Raw genomic sequence first — 23,632 nt, 5'->3', positions numbered from 1 at the left:
AGCAGAGCTTTGCTCTTGGCTCTCTTAAGAGTTATCTTTTTCCTAAATCTCCAGTCCTCAGAATAGCTGATCAACCTTCTCTTTTCAAATCTCCTGTTGTACAAAGATTCTAGAAAGGTTTGGTTCATCTTTTTCCCTCCTTCCCTTTTTATCATGCCTCAAGGGAACTTGAATCTAGTGCTTACATTCTTAATGTGCGCTCCCTTCGATCCACTTCACAATCATCCTATGCGGTTACTCACCATCAAAGCAGCCTTCCTTATGGCTATAACATCTGCCAGTCGAGCCAGTGAGTTGCAGGCCCAATCTTCCATACCGCCCTATTTATCCTTTCATCCTAAGTGGTACTACGCACAAGGACCTCCTTTCTTCTAAAGTTAGTGATGCCTTTCCATGTAGGTCAGTTCATCAGCTTGCCTACTTTCTATGCTCCCCTTCTCATCCTTCTAAAGATGAGGAGCGTCTCCATTGTCTGGAACCCAAACAAGTGTTGTCGTTCTAACTTGATTGGACACAGGATTTCCCAGTGAATGATCAGCTCCTCATGGGGTATGTCAGAGCTAAAGAGGGTTGTGCTGTGCAGAAAAGGACCATCTCTAGATGGTTCTTGGCCTGCTTTAAAATCTGCTGCTCATTGGCCAAGAAGCAACCCCCTGAGGGGTTGTGCATTTATTCCACTAGAGCTAAAGATGCGACCACTGCGTTAGAGCGCTGATTTCCAGTCCTGGATATCTGTCAGGCAGTAATGTGGGCCTCTGCACATGTTTACTAAACTCTACTGCCTGGACAATTAGGTCTGTTGTGACGAGCGCTTTGCCCGTTTGGTTCTTTAGGACTTCCTCCTCTGAAATTGGTCTGAAGATCCTCCGGAGATGGTATTACTTGGGTATCTATTTTATGGTAAGGAATCTGCAGCTAGAAGTCTCTATCAGATGAACACGTTAATTGCCTTCGATAATGCCTTATCTGGTAGACTATAGCTACAGATTACTTGCCAAACCACCTATCCTCCCTGCTCTGCTAATGGATTTCTAGGGACAGGGATATTCCCTTTTAGGGCCCCTGTAATCCACACCAGTGGTCAGTGTACTTCATGGCTCTGTGCTTCTGGTGTGAAAAGCGTGCCTGGATGGTGCCTGTATAGGTCCACTGGACATCAGTTCAGCTTGGATGATGCAGACGACGCAGATCCAGTTTGACGTTTGGGGATAATTCTAAGGTGAGGCATCTGCAGCTAGATATTGTATTAACCAGATAAGGCATTAACAGTGGTAAGTAACCTGTTCTTTAAATACACTTCATCCTGCCTTATGGGCTGTTTAGGGCCTAACTTAGGAGTAATTTATATGTACTAAAAGGGACTTTAAGGCCTGGAAAAGGGTTTCTTCTGCCAGGTCTAAATGGCCGATTAAAACTGCACACACAGTCTGCAACAGCAGGTCTGAGACATGTTTAACAAGGCAACTTAATTGGGTGGCACAATGACTGCTGTAGGCTCACTTGTACCGTATAATTTACAGACCCTTGACTACATGTAGTACCACTTTATCAGGGACTTACAAGGAAATTAAATGTGGCAATTTGGTGTAGCCAATTTTACCATTTTAGGTGAGAGAGAGCACAAGCACTTTATTAGTGGTGAAGTGCACAGTCTTAAAAGCCAACACAAAAAGGGTTCAGAAAACAGGAGATTGAAGGCAAAAAGTTTGGGGATTAGCCTGGAGCGAGAGCCAAGTCCAACAGATGTCGATTGATATTTTCAAAGAATGTGATGCTGCACTTACTCCAGGTAGTTATGAGCCCATGGGCCACCTTTGCGCCCCAAGGGCCCACCTGATCTTCCAGTTGTAATTCGACCAGCAGCGCCTGCCTCTGGCTCCTGCTGACCCCGTTCATCCTCTGTTTTGCCCGCTGCCAGTGGCTGGCTGTACGTCAACACCTTTGCCATAGTTTCCACCAGTAGTGCCAAACTTGGCACTGACTTACACTACATTGAGGCCAGTTCCGTACTCTATCCTGATTTCAATGTCTGATCCAGAGTCTATTTCCGCCTGATCTCAACCTTTGTCACACTATCAATTAACTAAAGCGGAGCCTGTAGCTTAGGAAGAGTTCACTAATTTCCTCTTGACTCATTGCCATCATTCTTAAAGGTTGCAAGCCATTTTCCGTTCTCACTGATGCAGTTTAGGGACTTGAACAGGTTTCCTTTAAGGAATAGGACAATAAGGAGGCAGATAATTTACCCTCCACTCATTAAACTGATGCTGGCCTCTACCTAAGCCATCAAAGTGCAAGTGACTAGGACAGTTCATCTAAAATTAAATGTATTTCGCCATCTGCTGCGCAGACAAAAGATTGTAAGACCGTTGCATTGGCTATATGCAGGAAAATGGATTTACAGTTGCCCCTGATGAAGACCACAGTGAACTTACTGACTGCAACGCGAGCAGTCAGCTACTAAACCATTACTACCATTTAGTGAGGCCCTGACTAAGGCTTTTTATGGCTGCCTAGTCCAAACCATGTTTAACTGTACCTGTGAGCCTCTGATCGCTGGGTGCCACAGGTCTGCTCCTATTAATCGATCCTTTCTGGCGCAACATCTTCCGCTGGAGCGCAGTGTCGTTCAGGTTACAGCGAGCAAACTGAACACTACTACATACTGCTTCTCCGTTTAAGGAATCCAACCAGATTGGCAAGCTAGGGAAGTTTTGTCATCTGCCAGTTTGACTTTGCCTAATATTTATCAAAGGCGAAACGTTCTTCTTTTTGATTTTTGAAAAAAGTATTTTGGAGAAATCTTTGCAGTGTGATTTCTAATTCAGGGGCATGTCTTGGTGAACGATGACATAACAATAAAAATAGCATCAAATGCGAATCACACTTTGACTGACTGAGATGTATATTAGATTAGAGATCACCGACAACTTCATGTGTGGAATTCATGATAACATGATTTGTAAAAAAAAAAACATATTTGTGTTAGAAAAAAAAGCTATTGTGGGAGCTCCTAAGCAGTGTATTGAAAGAGAATGATGCTTGAAATTCAGCAGTCCCATTCTTTTACATACTGCAGACGTTTTTATAATATTTTTCTAGTACTAATAGTGCTCCTTTCTTCGATAGATCTAAATTCCAGCATTGATCAAGTGTTTATGAATGATGTAATACTCAATCGGTGAATGTCATCTATGTTTTTCATCTCCCATGATACCACGCAAGAAAGATCTTGTGGGTGCAATCATGAGTTCACATATTTTCTCTTTTCTCTTATGCCTGTGACATTTACATTCCGGGGAAGCGTATTTCTATGAAACATGTTGGCTGTTGATGATATTGTAAAAAAATATTTTGTGTAATCAATGAAAACATTTGAAGAATTCACGGAAAGGTTTATTCTTTTGAAGGAAGCCTTTGACATTAATTGGAATCCATAGTGGCCATTTGAGCCCCATGAGCATATTATCAAAGCTGTCTCTGAATAGTCACCACTGAGGTGAATAGTCGCTTTTGGGATATGTCTCAGTTGTGCCAGGGAACTCATCTTTGCACTTCATTGACTGCTGTTTTGTAGAGGGACTGCATTGAAAAGACGCACAGTTTACTGGACACTATTATGCTTCATGGTTCTCTCACAAATCATGCCATTTGCAGCACTTAGAGATGATTGGCTTTGTAATTTAGCACTATAGTAATGCAGTAATTCACTGATATTTCTTAGCATATGAATATGAACATGGCTTGTCACATCATTTTAATGGGGTCAAGTCTGAATGAGGACCTGAGGAAACGGGTCAGTAGTGATGTTGGAGTGTGTGTTGATCGTCAAGTTAAGAGTTCTGTCATCCCCTTTAACAGTGAATGTTCGTGCTACTGATGTTTAAAGGATGAGTTGTGCAATAATATTGAGTATATATTAAAGTAAACAGTTTTCGGCAACCACCAAGAAGTATTACATCTTTATTGTATTCATTGTTTTAAAAAGGCTTCAGTCAACTGGAAAGCTGTCTGGTCATCAGGGTCCAGTCATGTGCCTTACCGTAGATCGAATTTCTAATGGACAAGATCTCATTATCACTGGATCCAAGGATCACTATATTAAGGTACTTTTTTTTATTTAAAAAAAAAATCATCCATTTTTGAATTTTTTGTAATTCAGGTTTTCTTTATTATTATTTATGGTAGTACCTTCAAGCATAAGTACCTTCTTGAGCTCCCTCTCAAGTTTCAAGATGTTTTCTGCCGTTCTGGAACGTTTTCATCGAGTAACTTATTTAGGATTAAAATAATAATTTGTACTTCTGTACCTGCAGCATCACGTAGGTTTTCTTTTTTTATGATTTCAAGGAGTGTTTGATTTGCTGCTTTGACTGCCATACGAAGAAGGAACGTTTGAAGAATTCCTTTTAACCTGGCATGGGAACACCGAAACCTGGCTTTTGTCTGCATTTAGATCAAAGGGTGTTGTACAGGCATACTACCCTCATCCGCCCTTCTAACTTAAAATAGTGCACCAAGGTTTTCACTATGGTAGTCCAAAGTCTGGAGTACAAGCTGGCCTCCAGACTTAGAATCTCTTGAAAGATCAGACTTCTTGTTCTACACGCATTGTTAGTTCATTAGCTCTTTTATCTGGGCCATGTAAAGAGAGAATTTTCTGAAAGACCAGTGCCTGTGTTTTCTAGTTGGTAAACGTTTCCTCAAACGCAATGATGTGTGAGGTGAAAAAAGAACACAAAATGGCTAAAACTAGGTTAGCCGATGTTCTGCCGTAACAGAAATCTACCAGATTGACTGCTTACCCTCTCAAATCACATATCTGTTGACCGCTTACTGTCGGGCTACAGAGACGTTTTAAAGAATGGGCAAATGGGCTCTGAGCCAGGGCCCCAGCCTTTCAGGGGGACCCCTGATAGAGCCAGCTCTGTTATGCGGAGAGTCATGCCCTAATGATCCTGAATAATTCTTCAACCTGCTTCTTTTAAATAGCGTTTTCCTTTAATTTATTTTCAGTGTGGGTGATATGTGATATTCTGTTACAGACATTTGTCAGAGAAATATGTTTGTTTCATGCAACATCCATAAAAAACATTTTTTTTTAGATTAAAACAGGACCTCGTATATGAGAAGTGGAAAAGCAGAACAGAGATTATTTTCAGTTAGGTTTCTGAGCAGCTTCTATATTATAATACTGAAAGCACACTTCACAATCCCTGAATATTAGACATAAACAGATTTGGAATTTGGACAGGTATGCCTGTGCACTGTCAGTGACCCGGCTGAAGAGGGTATGAAAGAGCTGCTGAAATTGGAGCAAATATTCAAAGCTGTTTCAAACTGGGAGGGACCCTCAAATTAAGTTTGGCCCAGGACCCAAAAACCATTGATGTCCCTGACATGCTAGTGGATACTGGCAAAAGTTCTCTAAGCTTTGTTTTTATACCAATAATTTCAGAGTATTTCAAGGTTTATGTATACTTTTAACTCTATTTTAAACCCCCTCCCAAAGAAAAACAAAAAAAAAACAGTTTAAATATCACTGGGGAGCAGCATTAAGTACAGTTCCTCTTCTATATTACATTTTCATTGCTCAACGGTTGTTGACAGTGAAATAGCGTATAACATCCTTATATATTTTTTTTTTAAGTCACATTGACTGTCTCTCCATGTTGTATATTTTGAGAGGTTAGTGTTTTTTCATTTTGCTAAATATTTTGTATGTATTTCCCAACAGATTGTTAGCCCATTTTATGTTATGATGGGAATTCCGTTTGCATGCAGCATCAGAGTGTTGAATGCATACCCAGACTGCAATTCTTTTCTAATAAACATTGTTGTCTTTAGATTCCTCACCTTTAGAATATCCCCAGGCACCATAATGGATCTGGAGAATTTTACAGCAACAAGGCTGTGTGCTAACATGTGGGTTTGCGTTGTTTAGTATTGACTATGTATTGCTGCAGAAGAGATGCAGCATAGCTGCATATAAGCGCCCTGCATGAACATGAGGTCCTTGTACAAGAATCTGAAGCTCTACTCCCAGGTTTGTTGGTTTTCTGATAACTTTACCTCATACGGTGCGCCAGGGATGAGGGAGGTCTCCCTCAAAAACAACAGGAATCAAGACGTGCTGGAAGTGAATGTCGGTTATAGACCTACATAAAATGTGTCTTTGTTGCTTGGGCTCTGGACATGACTCAGTCATGCACCCTTATGCATCCGAAGGTGATCTGGGAGGGGGAGGTGAAACTCTACATTAACAAACAGAAGATAGTTAACGGTCAAAACATAAGTCAAGCTCCAAGTTGTGAGGCCTCTTGAAATCTCATTCAAGAAGTCTATCCAGTGCAAATTCCCATGGCTGCTCTATGTCTGCTGCTAAGTTGAAGTATCGCCTTGTGTGAAAGAAAGACTGAGCAGGTCCAGATCTCTTACCGTAGCTCAAAAAAAGAGGAGAAGGTATGTAGGCATCAATTGAAAGACCTCACATGTATCTTCTGGCTTGGATCTGCTCCCACATCTTGTCTCAAATTCCATTTGCACCATCAGGCCACAGCAAAAGTGGCCTTCAAGGAGGTAACATTGCAGCTCCTTCAGGCACTTCTGAAGGTGCCATGTCTGCAGGTCCCACAAAGCTGCAAGGGGCTCCAGTTAGAATTTCACCAATGGACCTAACTCAGCGCCAGCTGACCTCTTGGAATCCATTCACAGGACATCATCCACACTGGTTTTCCAACCATGCCCTTGAGTCAACACCAGTCACTTCCATGCCTGTTCCGACTCTACCAGCGCCTGGCTCAACTCAGACCCATCATCGATCCGCTCCTGGCCCATGTCCTGCTACGAGACTACAGAAATGCAACTAGTCAATCTGCATCTAGATATTAATCCTTGGCCTCTTCACCAGTCCTATGAGAGACTAGATGCCTTATGTGGTTTTAAATCTGACAGTCAACATTTTGCAAAGTGTTCCCCATGACACTTATCATGATGCGATGAACATTCTACTTACTCTTCTTTAGACCCATAATTGACTGTACCTGGATTTACAAAATGCTAGAGTGTTAGGTATGTTTCCAGAGACTGAGCTGGACTTGTTACCTATGCCACTAACAGAAGAAAGTGCCACTTTTGTAGCAATTGTGTCGAAGGGCAGCAGAAGTGCTAGATTTACAATTCCTGACTGTTGAAACTAAGACAGATTCATTAACTGAGATCCTTCAAGATGGTCCTAACTCTTCTGAGCCACATTTGTCATTCAACAAAGCCCTCACAGATACTTTATGGCCACCTAGTCTAAGCTGTGTTGGGACCCTCAGTTTAGTTAACCTTGTGAGAAGCTTCCTGCACCCTGTTTCTGGGCTACTTAGACCAGCTCCCAGTGATTCAGATTTTTTTTTACGAAGCCTGAAAGCATGGTTGTAAAAGAGTGAACAAGTAAAGTCTTGCCTATTGTCTTCCTGACTAATCCTCTGGATAAAGAGTTGAAACGTTCTGATGCCTTCAGTAAGAAAATGTTCTCTTCAGCTATTTTACTATTGAGGTCCTTGAATACATTGTGCCTTTTGGGCAGGTATACCTGTGCTTTGAGTCATGGCCAGGGAGGTTGAAAGCAGTCCTAGGTTTCCTGTGTTCCAGTTCAGGGAGGACCTACCCTGGCGATTCAGGCTAGACTGTTACCAAGAGTAGCAGGGTCAAGACTGATTTGCATATGGGTGGGTCCAAACTGAGGGTGCATGGTGGGCAAAAAATCGATGAATTGGGATGCGGCCCCAAGCAATTGCCAATGGCTGATATTATTTCAAGTGTTCCATCCTTCACCTTATTGATTTTGCCTCAGGCCCAATGCTAGAAAGGAGAATGGGCCCTCATGCCTCTTTTGTAAAGGAAGACAGTGATAAGTGTGATGCAGTGGTCCCCTCACACTTCTGGGTCCCAGTGTGGCAACCTATCCCATACTCAGGGCTACTTGATTTATGTGATACTGTGGTTGCAGCATTTAGGGCATAATTGAGGATTTTCCACATTTGCCGCATCAGTCAGTCATCAGCTGCATAATCTGCAGATTTTAATAAACAAAAACAAATTGTTTTTATCTTACACGGATCAAACGTTATTGTATTTGGATGTTAATCTGGCACTAATGTAAAATGGTTGCCCAGACAGTGTTACCATGTGTAAAAACAAAAAAAAAAATGAAGTAATACTTTCACAAAATGTGCCACTTTATGCTGTAAATTTGCCTTTTCTTGCAACATAAATTAATCAATCATACTGCATACTGCCACTGCTTTTCCTATGTAAATTTCTGTTGCTGACAGGGCCTATTAGCTGATTTTGACCTTTTGCAACCCTCCATACTAGGACCCGGGCCCCAGCGCGGTGCCCTAGAATGCACTTGCAAGTCATGGCCCCAGGCTATGCCTACTTCGACACAGTTTTTACTATGTTATCATTGCAATAATTATTTTGCGAATTGTTATGTGTATTGGGCGGCATACTACAAGGTTTCGGCGCTGGGGGGGATTGTTACTACAGTTGGAATGTTTTTCAATCTGTATGCATGTTTTACATTGTTTAACAATGTCTTGTTGGACACAGAGTTGTTGCTTTACACGTGGGGCACTTAGATTGTGGATGAATATAGGAGGTATCTCTTGTGCGGGATAGGGCGATCGCGGGGATAGGGGAGCAATTGGTTGCCCAATAGGTACTTCTCACATTTACTACATTTGACATGATACCTAAAACCCTCCCATTGGAGTATACTCCTCAATACAGAATTATGACATGGAATGTGCAGGGCAGGGCATCCTTTATTAAACGTCATAGGGTGTACTCATATCTTAAACACCGACAGGTTCACATTGCAGTGCTCTAGGAGACACTTCTTGCGGCCACAGAGCTAGATCGATTACGGTCTAGGTGGCGAGGACAAACGTATGGCACTATTACATCCGCCTACTCGAGGGGGGTTCTTATTTGGGTGGCTCCAGGAGTCCCCTTTGCACTAACTGCTCAGAAGATAGACACGGAAGGTCGTTATGTTATACTGGAGGGTCGATTGGATGGGACCCATCTCAGTTTAGCAGCAATATATGCACCTAACGCTAATCAAAGACACTTTCTAGACTCTTTTACACCTGTGCTTTTTCGGGACCCACATACTCTGGTGATATGACTTTAATTGCATCCTAGGTTTGCATCTGGATCGTGCCTATCCCCTGCTGTCTTCTGCTACAAGCAGCCTTACCTCCTACTACTTCAGAAGATAGAGCACCCCTATGGGTCTTTACGATGTGTGGCGCCTGGGCCATCCGCAAGTACTCGTTCTACTCACCCATCCATGACCTACATGCTAGGATTGATATCCTTTTAGGCACCAACCAAACTGGACCTCTCTTGAATCGGTCAGAGTACCTTGTACGAAAGCGCTCAGACCATAGCCTACTAGTGACGATTCTGTCATGGGGTACACACCGACCTGTCATCCCCAACTGGCGCCTCCAATCTTTTGGACCCCCCATTCCGTGACGCACTATCACAGAGTATCTAGCACTTCTTCAAAACAAATGCTAGTTCTGCTTCCTCTCCTGCTATGGACCGGGAGGCACATAAGGTGGTGATCTGTGGTCACTGTATGGCGGCCACCTGGAGAGTTAGGCAGCAGCTGCTGCCTGACCTCTCGGCGGCAGAGCAAGATCTGCGTCAAACAGAAGTACAGGTCGCTGGACGAACTGCTGCCTTCACGGCTTCACCAGCAATGCCTCCGCCGCTGCGAGGCGGAATCCACCTTAGGCTATCATGACTTTCCCACATGGGTTGCTCTACAACATGCTCAGGGAGATTGCTAGGGCAGATTGCTTGCCTGGCACCTCTGGGGAGAACACCGTAGTGCGCCAGCTATGGCAGTTCGCCTTGCTAATGGCACAATAGTTACTTTGCAGATGGCTATTAATGATGCATTCTGGGATTATTATCAAAAGCTCTATGAGAGACCTGCAGCCCCACGTCTGAGTTGTGTGCAGGAATATATATGCAGGGTATCCCTCCCAAGCTTTCCAATATTATATTGATATTATTGAGGAACCCTTTCAAGTAAATGAGATCAAGGAATCCATTTCACAAATTGCTTGTAACAAAACACTGGGCACAAATGGCCTACCAATTGAACACTATGCTATTTACCCTACTGCTGTTACACAGCGACTCTTGGAGGTATTCCAAGAGGCATTTGAGTGGGGCCGCCTACCAGAATCCTTACGCGAGGCCTTAATAGTGGTGCTACCTAAACTGGAGCGGGATCCCTTAGACGTTCGATCGTACCGACCCCTATCTTTACTAAATCTGGACTGCAAGATATTGAGGAAGATCCTGGCAAATCGATTACTTCCTGGAATGCAGAAATTAGTCCACCCTGATAAGTGAGGCTTCATTCTGGGCCGAAGTACTTTTCTAAATATACGGTGCCTGTTAAATATTAATTTATAATACCCCACCTGATGACCTGGACTTCGTAGCAGTCTCCTTAGACATAGAAAAAGCCTTTGATTCCCTGGGAAGGGATTTCCTTTTTGCGAGTCTTGAAGCCATGGGATTCGGACCGTGACTTCCGAGATGGATCAGCACATTGTATACGGAACCGTGAGCCAGGGTGAAGACGGGTCAGGTGATTTCTAATAGCTTTGTTATACAGAGAGGGATGCAACAGGCCCACCCGCTATCGGCACTTCTCTTCACCTTGGCCGTGGAACCCCTCGCTTGTTATCTGTGCGAACGTGCTGGGATCTGGGGAATACCAGACTTGGGGCATTACAATGTTGTATCTCTCTACACAGATGCTCTCATTTATCTCTGGGAGGTACGAGCTACACTTTGGGGAGGCCTCAGGTCTCTGGGTTAATTGGCCCAAGTCATGTATATTCCTGTTGGCCCCACACTCCCCCAACAGAAGGACCTTTGCTGACTTACATCTGCAGTGGAATTATGACTCCTTTAAGTATTAAGGAGTCAATGTTTACCATACAAAGAGTGATTTTCTTGATGGTAATCTACTCAAAGCGGTTGCAAATATCCGTAATTCCCTCACTTTATGATGTTCTTTGTCACTATCGCCGATCTGCTGAATGGCGATATCCAAGATGTTAATCCGCCCCAGATTGCTATATTTATTTTCAGCATTACCTGTAGTGGTTCCACGTGTCTTTTTGAAAACCCTCAATGGTTTGCTCCTTGACTTTATTTGGGGAGATGGACGCCGCAGGGTAGCCCTATCCAAACTCCAGAGACCAATGACAGAGGGTGGGCGGGGTGCTCCAAATTTCAAACTATATTATGCAGCGTCTCAACTGAAATGGCGATGCCCTGGTTATTATCGCCAGCATGTCCGGAATCGCCCACTATACAGGCCCGACTGGGGAATGTTGCGGTGTACACTTGGTTAACAAACTTTAGCGGCCATCGTAGATCAATGATACAGCTAATTAAGGTAGCACACACATGCTGGCACCACTTCATACATCTTAACCTCTTAGCTGCTTGGCCTTTCCCTCCTACCCCCCCGTGCTGAGCCCTTTTTTTGCTATTTGGGGTAGTTCGCGCTTAGGCCTCCATAACTTTTTGTCCACGTAAGCTATCTACGCCATATTTGCGCCCTTTTTTTCCAACATCCTAGGGATTCTAATGGTACCCAGAGTTTGTGGTTTCCCCTGGAGGAGACCAGGAAATTAGCCAAAATACAGTGACAATTTCGTTTTTTTTTTTTTTTTTATTGGAAAAAAGGGCTGCCGAAGAAGGCTTGTTGTTTTTTCCCCGAAAATGGCATCAACAAAGGGTTTCTGGTGCTAAAATCACCATCTTCCCACCTTTCAGGAACGGGCAGACTTGAATCAGAAATCCACATTTTTCAACACAATTTTGGCATTTTACTGGGACATACTTCATTTTTACTATTTTTGGTGCTTTCAGCCTCCTTCCATTTAGTGACAGGAATGGGTGTGAAACCAATGCTGGATCCCGGAAAGATAAACATTTCCGAAAAGTAGACAAAATTCTGAATTCAGCAAGGGGTCATTTGTGTACATCCTACAAGGTTTTCCTACAGAAAATAACAGCTGAAATAAAACATTATTGAAAGTGAGCTGAAAACAGCCATTTTTCTCCACGTTTTACTCTGTAACTTTTTCCTGCAATGTCAGATTTCTTAAAGCAATATACCATTACGTGTGCTGGACTCTTCCGGTTGCGAGGATATATAGGGCTTGTAGGTTCATCAAGATCCCTAGCTACCCAGAGCCAATAAATGAGGTGCACCTTGCAATGGGTTTCCATTCTATACCGGGTATCCAGCAATTCATTTGCTGAAATATAAAGAGTGAAAAATAGGTATCAAGAAAATCTTTGTATTTCCAAAATGGGCATAAGATAAGGTGTTGAGAAGCAGTGGTTATTTGCACATCTCTGAATTCCGGGGTGCCCATACTAGCATGTGAATTACAGGCCATTTCTCAAATAGACGTCTTTTTACTCACTGTCTTACATTTGGAAGGAAAAAATGTAGAGAAAGACAAGGGGCAATAACACTTGTTTTGCTATTCTGTGTTCCCCCAAGTGTCCCGATAAAAATTGTACCTCACTTGCGTGGGTAGGCCTAATGCTCGCGACAGGAAACGCAACATGGGCACATCACATTTTTACATTGAAATCTGATGTGTTTTTTGCAAAGTGCCTAGCTGTAGATTTTGGCCTCTAGCTCAGCAGGCACCTAGGGAAACCTAGCAAACCTTGGCATTTTTGAAAATTAGACACCTAGGGGAATCCAAGAGGTGGGGACTTGTGGGGCTCTGACCAGGTTCTGTTACCCAGAATCCTTTGCAAACCTCAAAATGTGGCTAAAAAAACACGTTTTCCTCACATTTCGGTGACAGAAAGTTCTGGAATCTGAGAGGAGCCACAAATTTCCTTCCACCCAGTGTTCCCCCCCAAGTCTCCCGATAAAATTGATACCTCACTTGTGTGGGTAGGCCTAGCGCCCGTGACAGGAAATGCCCCAAAACACAACGTGGACACATCACATTTTTTTACAGAAAACAGAGGTGTTTTTTGCAAAGGGCCTACCTGTAGATTTTGGCCTCTAACTCAGCCGGCACCTAGGGAAACATACCAAACCTGTGCATTTTTTAAAACTAGTGACCTAGGGGAATCCAAGATGACTTGTGGGGCTCTGACCAGGTTCTGATACCCAGAATCCTTTGCAAACCTCAAAATGTGGCTAAAAAAACACTTTTCCCTCACTTTTCGGTGACAGAAAGTTGTGGAATCTGAGAGGTGCCACAAATTTCCTTCCACCCAGCATTCCCCCAAGTCTCCCAATAAAAATGGGAGAAAAATAGAGTTTTTATTCAACATTTCAGCTTTGCAGGGTATTCTGGGTAAGAAAACTTTGGGGAATCCACACAAGTCACACCTCTGTGGACTCCCCCGAATGTCAAGTTTCCAGAAATGTTTGGGTTTAGTATGTTTATATGGCCGCCGAACCCAGGAACAAAAACACAGGTGCCTGCCTTACAAAACCAGTTTGTTTTGTGATAGATAATTTTGATGTGTCCATAATACGATTTGGGCGGTGGAATTTGGGGCTGAACTAAATTGGGGAGCTCCCAAGAGAGCACTCTCTCTCTCTCTGCTTGCCGCCGCATTCACCTGCTCTCTGGGTTGGGCTAATCCACTATTACCCCGTTGCACAGACTGTGCTTGTGAAGGGACAGCAGGACTGTCCTTATCACCTCCCTCATAATTTACTGAAAGAGGAGTTATCGAATGGGACTCCTCCGACTGAAAAATCACTCCCAGAGTCTGCGCCATTGTCCTATCCCTCAGATGCGGTCTCAGTATCTGATGTCTCAGTCTCTGATCCTATGTCAGAGCTGTCCTCTATAACCCGAGTGACGGCAGCAGTCATCCATCAAGATGCCATCTCTGCTATTGGCTAAACTGTTGTTCTAAAACACTAGCCTATGTAGACAGTCACAAAATCGATGGTGTGTGTGAGATACGTGCAACAGTAGGGGCCACCTTACCTGCGCTTCTTCCCTCAATCAGCACGTTCTTTGAAGACACTCAAAAAAACACCTTGTCACATACCATTCGTCACAGTCTTTAGCACCTCCTGCGCCCAGTCCAACAATCATTATTAGTGCTCCCACTCCCTCCTCCTCGGATTCCCTCATTACCACCCAGCAAAAGTGCCCTTCATCTCTCTATAGCCGCCCCCCACCCCGCACATACATTTCATTTGTATTATAGCGCAGGTAATGGCTGACTTTACTAATGTACTCAGCTATTGACATAAAATACAGATTTGCTCTTTGCAGTAGACATATAAACCTTCTGCGCTTCTTTATAGCACTAAAACTGCCACTAGACAAAAGTCTGATCCTTTTGTAGCAGAAACATAATCACAATACTTACTTGACTTTTTATTGCTGCCTAAAAGCTACAGGTGAAATGCGTCAGTTGAAGTATGTGAATTGCTTTGAAGACGCAAGCTGCAACTGCAAGACAACTGGTGGCAAATATATATATTTTTTTAAAATGCCCCGGGGGTGGGGGGGGGGAGCGTCCTGTTTTCTGAGGGGGCTGACCCCCCCCAATTACCCCCCACCCCCAAGTGAAATCCATGGTGTCTAGTGGTGTTTCCTGGCCTCCGATCGCAGCTGTGATCGGGGGCCAGGAAACACTTTCAGGAAGGCCTCGTAAGAAAGAGGAGAGTCTCCCCTTTCTTACTAGGCCTTTCCGAACGTGGGGAAGGCCGTTTTCCCCACTGGAGCAGGAAGCCGCCGCAAGGCCGCTTCCTGCTCCGATGGGGAAATCAACAAAGTGACATCAGCGCGCGTCGCGGCGCGCTGACGTCACAAAGGGGGGTGCGGGGGGCAGGGGGAGACACGGAAAAGCTTCTGTGTCTCCTGGGGAGAAAAAAATAAAGAAATGAACGCACCCGAGGATTTATTAACGCCCTCCCTGGTGTCGGCCACTGGTCGTGACCCGCACCAGGGAGGTAGTGCGGGCGTCGACCAGTGGCCGACGCCCGCACCCAATGGGTTAAGGGCCCATACATTCCATATTCACCTGAGATTTCCATTTGGGATATACCAGGGATAAAAAAAGAAAACACGAGCTACTGACGTGATAAATGGACTGAAACAGGGATCACCCGGCTAGGAGATTTATACTTGGTAAGTACACTTACGTCATTTCAAGACATCATTACCGGATATGGTATTGTCCCTGGGCAATTTCTCACTTACTATGTTTTATTGCAAGTCATGCGTGGCCTCTGGGGAACGGTGGACACAGAACCACCCATGTCACAGGCATTATACACCATTTTACTGACCAAGGTAATTCACCATGCCATTACCACTTTATATACCACGCTCCACACACACCTCAACCCAACCTTATTTCAGACTGTGTGAGAAGTGGAACACAGTGTCGCCGCAACCACTGACTGACATGGAAAAGAATGTGGTCCTGCAGACTGTAAAGGGGATATCCCCAAATGCTAGTTTCAGATTCACACAATTGCATATCTGGATCCACATTGCATTCAACGTATGTTTCCCGCACACAACCCGGGTTGCTCACGCTGCACCTTACCCTCTTCAGGATTTTATCATATGGTATGGGACTGTCCAGTTTTACAAACCACTTGGTGCACAGTTTCTGAAATAGTATCAGACTTGACCACACATCCCCTCACACCTACTTCTTGCCTCTTGGGTCTTCACCCTCGTAAGAAAGTTGATAATTACCTTCACAGATATATTGTCTTGGCTTTCCTACTATTTAAATGTAGGATAGCTGTGGCATGGAAATACCTGTCCCCTCCTGCCATATCCCAGTGGTTAAAGGACCTGCTAATTTGGGCCAGAGCAAAAGCGCATCATATTCGATGGCTTCGAGCTTGTGGAATTAAATGTAAAGGTGAGGAATGCTGGGATCCTCTGCTATTAAACGTGGAGGCCAAAAATGATTTACATCCCCTTGATATGAAAGATGCCCGCCGAAGCATGTGTTACTTCATTCCCTGTATGCACTGTAAACGATTATGCTGTACACATCCCCCAAGAACCCTTGCCCCTGGATGCTTCTTCCTGCACCACTAATAGCAGAGACTTCTTCCCACTGCAACACATATAGTCCCACAAATGATATGTTTTTCACATGCTGGTTATGTTTGATGATTATAAAACATGTTTATAGGCTTATGTCAAGAGACGCTCTTTGGTAGAACACCGGCTATGTAATATTCAGTTACATGTGAATTGACACTGTGATGCTAACGATTTCCTCAGTGAAATGATCTACTGTAAAGTCTCGAATATCATTGATAAATCAATAAATAAACATTTTAAAAAATACTTTTCCTATAGGAGAGGGAGGCTACTAATTTAGGAGTTCCACTATCAGATCATGTAAAACTTAAAAGTACGTCATACTTTTTTAAACACATTGCTTCCTGCCCTCTGTCCAGGGCCTACCTTAGGGGTGACTTATATGTATCAAAAAGGAATGTTAAACCTTTGCCAGGTCGACATGGCAGTTTAAAACTACACATACAGGATGCAGTGGCAGATGTGAGACAAGTTTAAGGTGCTACTTTAGTGGATGGCACAATCGGTATTTCCTGCCCACTAATAGTATTTATTATACCGTCCCTAGGCACAGATAGTCCCACCTTACTAGCGACATACAAGTAAATTAAATATGCCAATGGGGTATAAGCCAATTCTGCCAAGTTATATTGAGGGAGCACACGCACTTCATTAGTGGTAAGGTGCACTAAGTCAAAAAGCCAACTAAAACAGGTTCAGAAAACAGAAGGGTGAAGGCAAAAGGTATGGGGGATGACCCTGCGAAAGGAGCCAAGTCCAACACATAGTTAGATCTGTTAGCCATCGCCAGGAAAACACAATTACTATGCACTGGATTTTCTTCTAGGAAAATGTCTTGTGGGAGTATTCAAACTACTATGGGAGATAGATCTCCTTTAAGCGTTGCCGTCTCTGCTTCTGTGAGTTCTGAGGAAAATCATAGCCATGCCCCAGTCATCCTAATAACCCCAGACTAGGCCAGGAGAATGTGTACCCCATGCCTCTGAGCATGAGCATTTGCGCTCCAATCGGGCTATCACTTCATGGAGAATGTCCGGTCTCAGCATGGGGTCCTGCACCTGAGTTTTCGCAACCTGCATCTCCATGCATGGAGATGGAGAAGCCGCATTTAATGCAGTGGTCTGCTGGCCATAGTACTTGATGTCATTCTCAGCGTGATGACCTTTAACAAAGTCCATCCATGCTGGGTGCGTGTTGCCTGGTTTGATACTCATCACTCTGACTCTGTGGGCTAAACTTTCAAATATAGTAATTAGTAATATCGTTGGCCAAGCAAGGCCTTGCAGTAGGCAAAATTAAGGGTATTCTATCAGTGCTTGCGGCCCTTTTTTTGTTTATTTGATCAACCCTCTGTATTTAAGTCGTCTATTGTTAGGCGGTTTATCAAATGTCTGACAGACCTGCTTCTTCCAAAGCCATTTGTTGTGCCCTTATGAGACTTGTACTTAGTGTGGACATTTCTTATTTGTGCTCCTTTTGAGCTGGTGCACAACTACTCATTGTGACTACTGACTTTTAAAATATATTTCTTGATTGTCATCAGCTCTGCACACCACATGAGTGAACTGCCAATCTATGACTAATGCTATTTTGGATCTTTTGACACTTCTTAGGAGGAAGAGAGGCATAGCAACCGGACCTAAAGCGGGAATCTGAGTTTATACATTGACTGCATAAAAGATTATCAGGTAGATGGTTCTATGGAGCAAAGCAAGAGAAGGCAGTACAGAAAAGGACCCTGTCAATATGGATAGTCCTCTGAAAACCCCTAGAGGCCTGCAGGCCCATTCCACAAGGGCCTAGGGTGCAGCAGTGGCATTGGCGGGGGCACTAGTCTTGTACATCTGCCATGCAGTGAAATGGGTATTGGGGCACATGTTCATGAAACACTACTGCACTGACAGGGCAGTGGGGACTGCCATTTTGCCCTTTGGATCTGATAGAGATTTCTAGTTGCAGATTCTTTACCTTAGAATTTCCCCCAGGGGTCAGACTGGATCTGGAGATTTTTCTTGAGCAATACCCTTGCGTGCCGTCAGGTGGTTTCAGTCGATTCCGCGGGCGTCGTGGTCGCCGTGATAACATCACAGTTGTACATAGGCGCCACCTCGGCGTGCTTATGTCAGTTCTTTTCTTTTCACGTCAGCCTACACACAGATCCGGAGAAGAGCTACCCCTAGTAATTTTTTGACTAACTGCAACACTTTTGTCGATATATTTTTGACAAGTTTTGATGCGTTGAGGAATGTCTCGTAAGACCGTATTCAAACCCTGCAACTCCTGTCACTAAATGATGTCCGTGACAGATCTGCACCTCGTCTGCCTCTGGTGTCTGGAGCGCGACCATGACTCGAAGTTGTGCTCCGAGTGCCGGGCAATGAACCAGAAAACTTTGAAGGAACGGTCCCTGAAGCTCATGGTGGCCCGGCACTCGACTCTGCGTCGCTCCTGGTCGCGTTCGAGGTGGAAGGTCAGGAGACAGGTCACTGAGTCCTCACCACTCCTCCTTGTCCAAGTCATCTGGACGGTTGGGTCACAAGAAAAAGAAGTCCAAACATTCTTCAACTTCACCCCATCGCTCGTAGGACGTCAACGCTTTAGGCCTATGTCTTCGGAGCCTCCGTCTGGGTCTGCTGCACGCCTCCCCGACTTTCCGGAATCTGGTGCCACCCCTGCCCAACTCAAAGAATTCTATGTGGCCATGCGCCTCATTTTTGGGCAGACCGACCAACCCTGAGCGCCTTTGCACCTAGGGTAGATCCAGTGTATCAGTTAGATTGAGAGACAGTTATCTGCAGGTGTGGATGGAGTTTCTTCTTTTGGTAAAGGATCGGAATAAACATTGTGACAAAACAACTTTAATTTGTTTGAATTTTCCCTTCTTGAAACCTTTGGAACATCATACTTCACACTACCAATTCAAAGTGCTACCCTTTGGAGTAAAAACAGCACCAAGAGTATTTACCAAATGCCTAGCAGTAGTTGCTGGATATCTCGGAAGAACTTGCATACACATCTTTCCGTACCTAGACGACTGGCTAATGAAAGCCAGTACCATTCAAACTTGTCAACGACACACACAATACACAATCATTACTCTACACAGTCTAGGGTTCACAATCAATTACCAGAAGTCTCACCTTCAGCCAGCCCAAATACAAGCATATCTGGGAGCAATTCTGAACACAGCATTAGCTTATCCAAACCCACAAAGAATTCAAGCGTTCCACAGTCTCATATCGCAACTCCAGTACAATCAAACTTACAGAGTAAGATTTATCATGAAACTCTTGGGAATTATGGCATCCTGCATATCAATACTACCCAATTCACGTCTAAGCATGAGAACCCTGCAACAGTGTCTCTCACAGCAATTGTCTCAGGCACAGGGTCAACTTCACGATCTAGTGTTGTTGGACAGCCAGACTCCCTGCAATGGTGGAATCACACCAACTTATCAAAGGGGCGGCCATTTCAGGACCCTGTACCACAGACCAAAATCTCCACAGATGGATCAATGACAGGTTTGGGAGCCCATCTCGACAATCTTACAATACAGGGAGAATGGGACTCAATCCAGCAGACTTACCACATAAACGACTTGGAATTGCTGGCAGTGTTGTTAGCACTCAAAGCCACAGACAACAATGTATTATCTGCTGAAACGGGGGGGGCACACTCATCGCAATTGTCCCCACTAGCACAGACAATTTGGAAGTGGGCAATTCACAATCGCATTCACCTATTTGCAGAGTATATCCCAGGGATACACAACCGACTAGGGGACCTCTTAAGCAGGACGCAGCAACAAATACACAAACAGGAGATTCATCCACAAGTAATTCAACAGTACTTTCACATGTGGGAAACACCAAACATAGACCTCTTCGCAACAAGCAAAAACGCAAAATGCCCAAACTTCACATCCAGGTACCCACACTCTCTGTCTGAGGGCAATGCTCTATGGATCAGTTGGTCAGGGATATTTGCTTACGCTTTTCCCCCCTCCTACTAATTCCATTTCTGGTCAACAAGATCCCTCACTGTGATACTCATAGCTCCCACGTGGGTACACAACACTATTGAATCTATCTGTAGTACCACATCACAAGCTCCCAAACAGACTAGACCTATTGACTCAAAACAAAGGTCAAATTCAGGCATCCCAATCCCAGAATGCTCCACCTGGCAATTTGGCTCCTGAAATCATATCTATAGCTTCCATGTAAACCTACAACCAGGCAGTGCTATGTAGCTAAATAAAAACGTTTTGTATATTACTGTCAACCCAAAAATATTGATCCACTTAAAGCATTGGTGCAGGATATTGTATGTTATTTGCTTTACTTACAAAAAGCAAATCTTGCATATTCATCTTTTAAAATTAATTTAACAGCAATATCAACCCACCTCCAAAACAGACAGAATACCTCTTTGTTTTAGAATTTCTGTCATTAAAGCTTTTATGGAGGCCTTAAAAGAGTTATTCCACCTAGAGCTCCATCAGCTCCTGCCTGGAATCTTAACATTGTGCTCACAAGGCTTATGGATCCACCATTTGAACACATGCATTCTTGCACTCTTCAGTTTCTCTCATGGAAAGTTGCTTTCGTGGTAGCAATTACTTCCTTAAGGAGAGTTAGTGAAATTCAAGCATTCACTTTAGAAGAACCTTCCTTCCAAATTCACAAACACAAAATAGCACTTAGGACAAATCGCAAATTTCTACCCAAAGTGGTTTCACCATTTCACGTCAATCAGTCAGTGGAATTGCCAGTCTTCTTTCCACAGCAATATTCAGTTGCTGACAGTGCTCTCCACACTCTTGTTCTCAAAAGACCTCTCATGTATTACACCGACAGAACAAAAGATTTTAGAAAAACTAAACTTTTTGTGGCTTTCCAACAGCCTCATAAGGGTAATCCTATTTCGAAACAAGGATTAGCCTGATGGATAATAAAGTGTATTCAAACTTATCTTAAAGCTAAAAGACAACTTAGTAACTCATAAAGCACATTCTACTAGGAAGAAAGGAGCTTCAATGGTATTCTTAAGAAATATACCAATGGCAGACATATGCAAAGCAGCTACATGGTCTACACCACACACATTTACAAAACACTATTGTGTGGATGTGTTGTCTAATGGAGACTTCAAAACAATTTCTGAGGTGTGTTAACAAAATATAGGGGCCCTCATTAGTTTTTTATTTATATTCACATTGGATTCATATTCATGTATTGCATGGTGCTATCAATATAAATTGACTGAAGGAATAATACCCAAACATTAATTTTCTTCCATCAGAGGTGCAGGATTTAGCGAGGGCCTTGTTTAAAAGAAACTTTGGGGATTGTGCTATTGTAGGTAACATGCAATACATGAATATGAATCCAATGTGAATATAAATAAAAAACTAATGAGGGCCCCTATATTTTGTTAACACACCTCAGAAATTGTTTTGAAGTCTCAATTAGTCGCTGAAACAAGATTTTATGACATATATTTAAAAATAATTTGATTTAATGAAATGCTATAAACTACATATACCAGAATGCAATGTGGAACTCAGTGAAAAACACCTTGGATTGTAGTCAAAACACTGTTACAATTTGGTAAATATGTATATAGAAAAACGTTTAATTTTTCTTTGTTAAAGTATATATATTTAGTGATGTTATGGAGTAACTCTTGATAAGTGGTGTAACTTGAGTATTTTTTCTGTTACTTTGGAGTACTTTATTTTAAGCGCCGAAATTAGCACACAGGAAACACCTGTGAACAAGGTCTGGTGAGACCGAAACGCGTCAGGGGATTCCTGTTTGTTTGTTTATGATCTCACTAATGTATTAAAAGTTAAGGTATTTTTGGCACAACGACAGAGTGCGGTTTTCTCTTGCTAAAACAGAAAGAGAATCTTGTTTTTTGAAAATATGGTTGTCCTGCCTCAAACCAGCACCACCGGAGAATTAAGTGCGCCGTAACACGCAGATCAGGACATCTTTTCTTTCATATATATATATATATATATATATATATAATCATACAGCATAATTATTGATCTAAACCCTTTGCAGTTGTGAACATTACACTATTAAGGTTCATTCTCCTTAAATGTTACACATCTAACAAGAAAGATATTCACAAATGGTACACATCCCAGATGGACCAATGCATGTTACCTATGCCTAATAGAACAAGTACCCATACAATGAAGAATCAAAAATGGCTCAATTAAATTATCAACTTATGCTGACCTGCTGGGTATACTAAATACCTGCTTATACAACTGTATTGCTATTGTGTGTTATTGTCACCATATTTATCTCTGGCCATCATAACCTGTTAAGATCTGGGTATATCTTATATTTAAATCCATCGTCACATAAACAGGTGTGAAACATCATGCTTAGCCATTGCTCAAGGTGGCCACTTGTCTCGAAATTTCCACCTATTCATTGAGACCGCGAGCCACTGTGTCCAAAAGGTGAATCTACTTGCATTCACGACGATTAAGGATGTTAGGAAAATTACCTCCTCTGGGGTTGGCAATGACCTTATCAGTTACTAACCATCATAGACTGTCCACTGGATGGTTGAAAGTCCTAAAATGTTCAACCAACGGTGCCCCTTATGCACCACATCTGATCCTGCTGCAATGCTGTAAAATGCAGGTTTTTACCTTCTGACGAGTTTGGCCAACATATAAAAACCCACAGGGATATATTATCACGTAGATAACATCTACACTATTACAGTTCGTATGTTCCCTTAAATTAATCTTTGTCTCTACAGCCATATTACATGACTTACAGTTCCCACATTTGTAATGACATGTAACCTGTGGTAAATTCAACATCATGATTATGAAAGGTCCTGGTGGCTCCCCTAAATAATAGCTCACCACATAATCTCTTATACTCTTACTCCTCTTAAAGGCATGGATCCGGAGGTCCATCAGTCCCAACCTCATCTGCAACCAAAGTCCAATGATGATTTATATTCTTCTGTATCTCATTACTATGAGTACAAAAAGTTGTCACACAAATCATCCTATTCTGAGTAACGTCCCTATATAGTTTTAGTTCTAGTACGACCTCTGTGGGGGTAAACCAAGCCCTCCTACGGACTATTTTCAGTAAACTCTTGGGATAGCCCATTGCTGCCAAGCACCCAATTAGATCTACCGAAAGTAGTCTGGTTTAAGTGAGCAGTTCCAACAAAGAGAGAGAACTTTCCCACGTTACGTTGTCCCTCAAGTTCCTATGAGGGTGACTAGAAGGACATTCCTCTTGTTGCTCTTTCGAAAAGTGTACTGTATAAGTGATCAGTGTCAACTCTGATCAGGATGTCCAAAAAGTCAATGGCTACTGAGCTATACTGGATAGTAAATTCAATATCCTGTGATCTCTCATTCTGCCATTCATGAAAACTGAGGAGATCTATACTGCTTG

The 23,632-nt window shown here is 43.1% G+C and overlaps 1 protein-coding gene across 12 annotated transcripts in view; it reads left to right on the top strand.

Moving 5' to 3' along the window:
• Positions 1 to 23,632, top strand: part of KIF21A (kinesin family member 21A) — a 725,937-nt gene that overhangs the window by 654,115 nt on the left and 48,190 nt on the right. For all 12 annotated transcript variants that reach the window (XM_069229749.1, XM_069229747.1, XM_069229752.1 and 9 more), the window contains one exon: positions 3,989 to 4,106. In XM_069229749.1, the coding sequence (XP_069085850.1) occupies positions 3,989 to 4,106 (118 nt within the window). The remainder of the gene's footprint in view (positions 1 to 3,988; positions 4,107 to 23,632) is intronic.

The sequence above is a fragment of the Pleurodeles waltl genome, chromosome 4_1, assembly GCF_031143425.1.
Source record: "Pleurodeles waltl isolate 20211129_DDA chromosome 4_1, aPleWal1.hap1.20221129, whole genome shotgun sequence".
NCBI lineage: Eukaryota > Metazoa > Chordata > Amphibia > Caudata > Salamandridae > Pleurodeles > Pleurodeles waltl.
The sequence above is the reverse complement of the archived record's forward strand: the minus strand, read 5'-3'. Positions and strand labels throughout refer to the sequence as shown.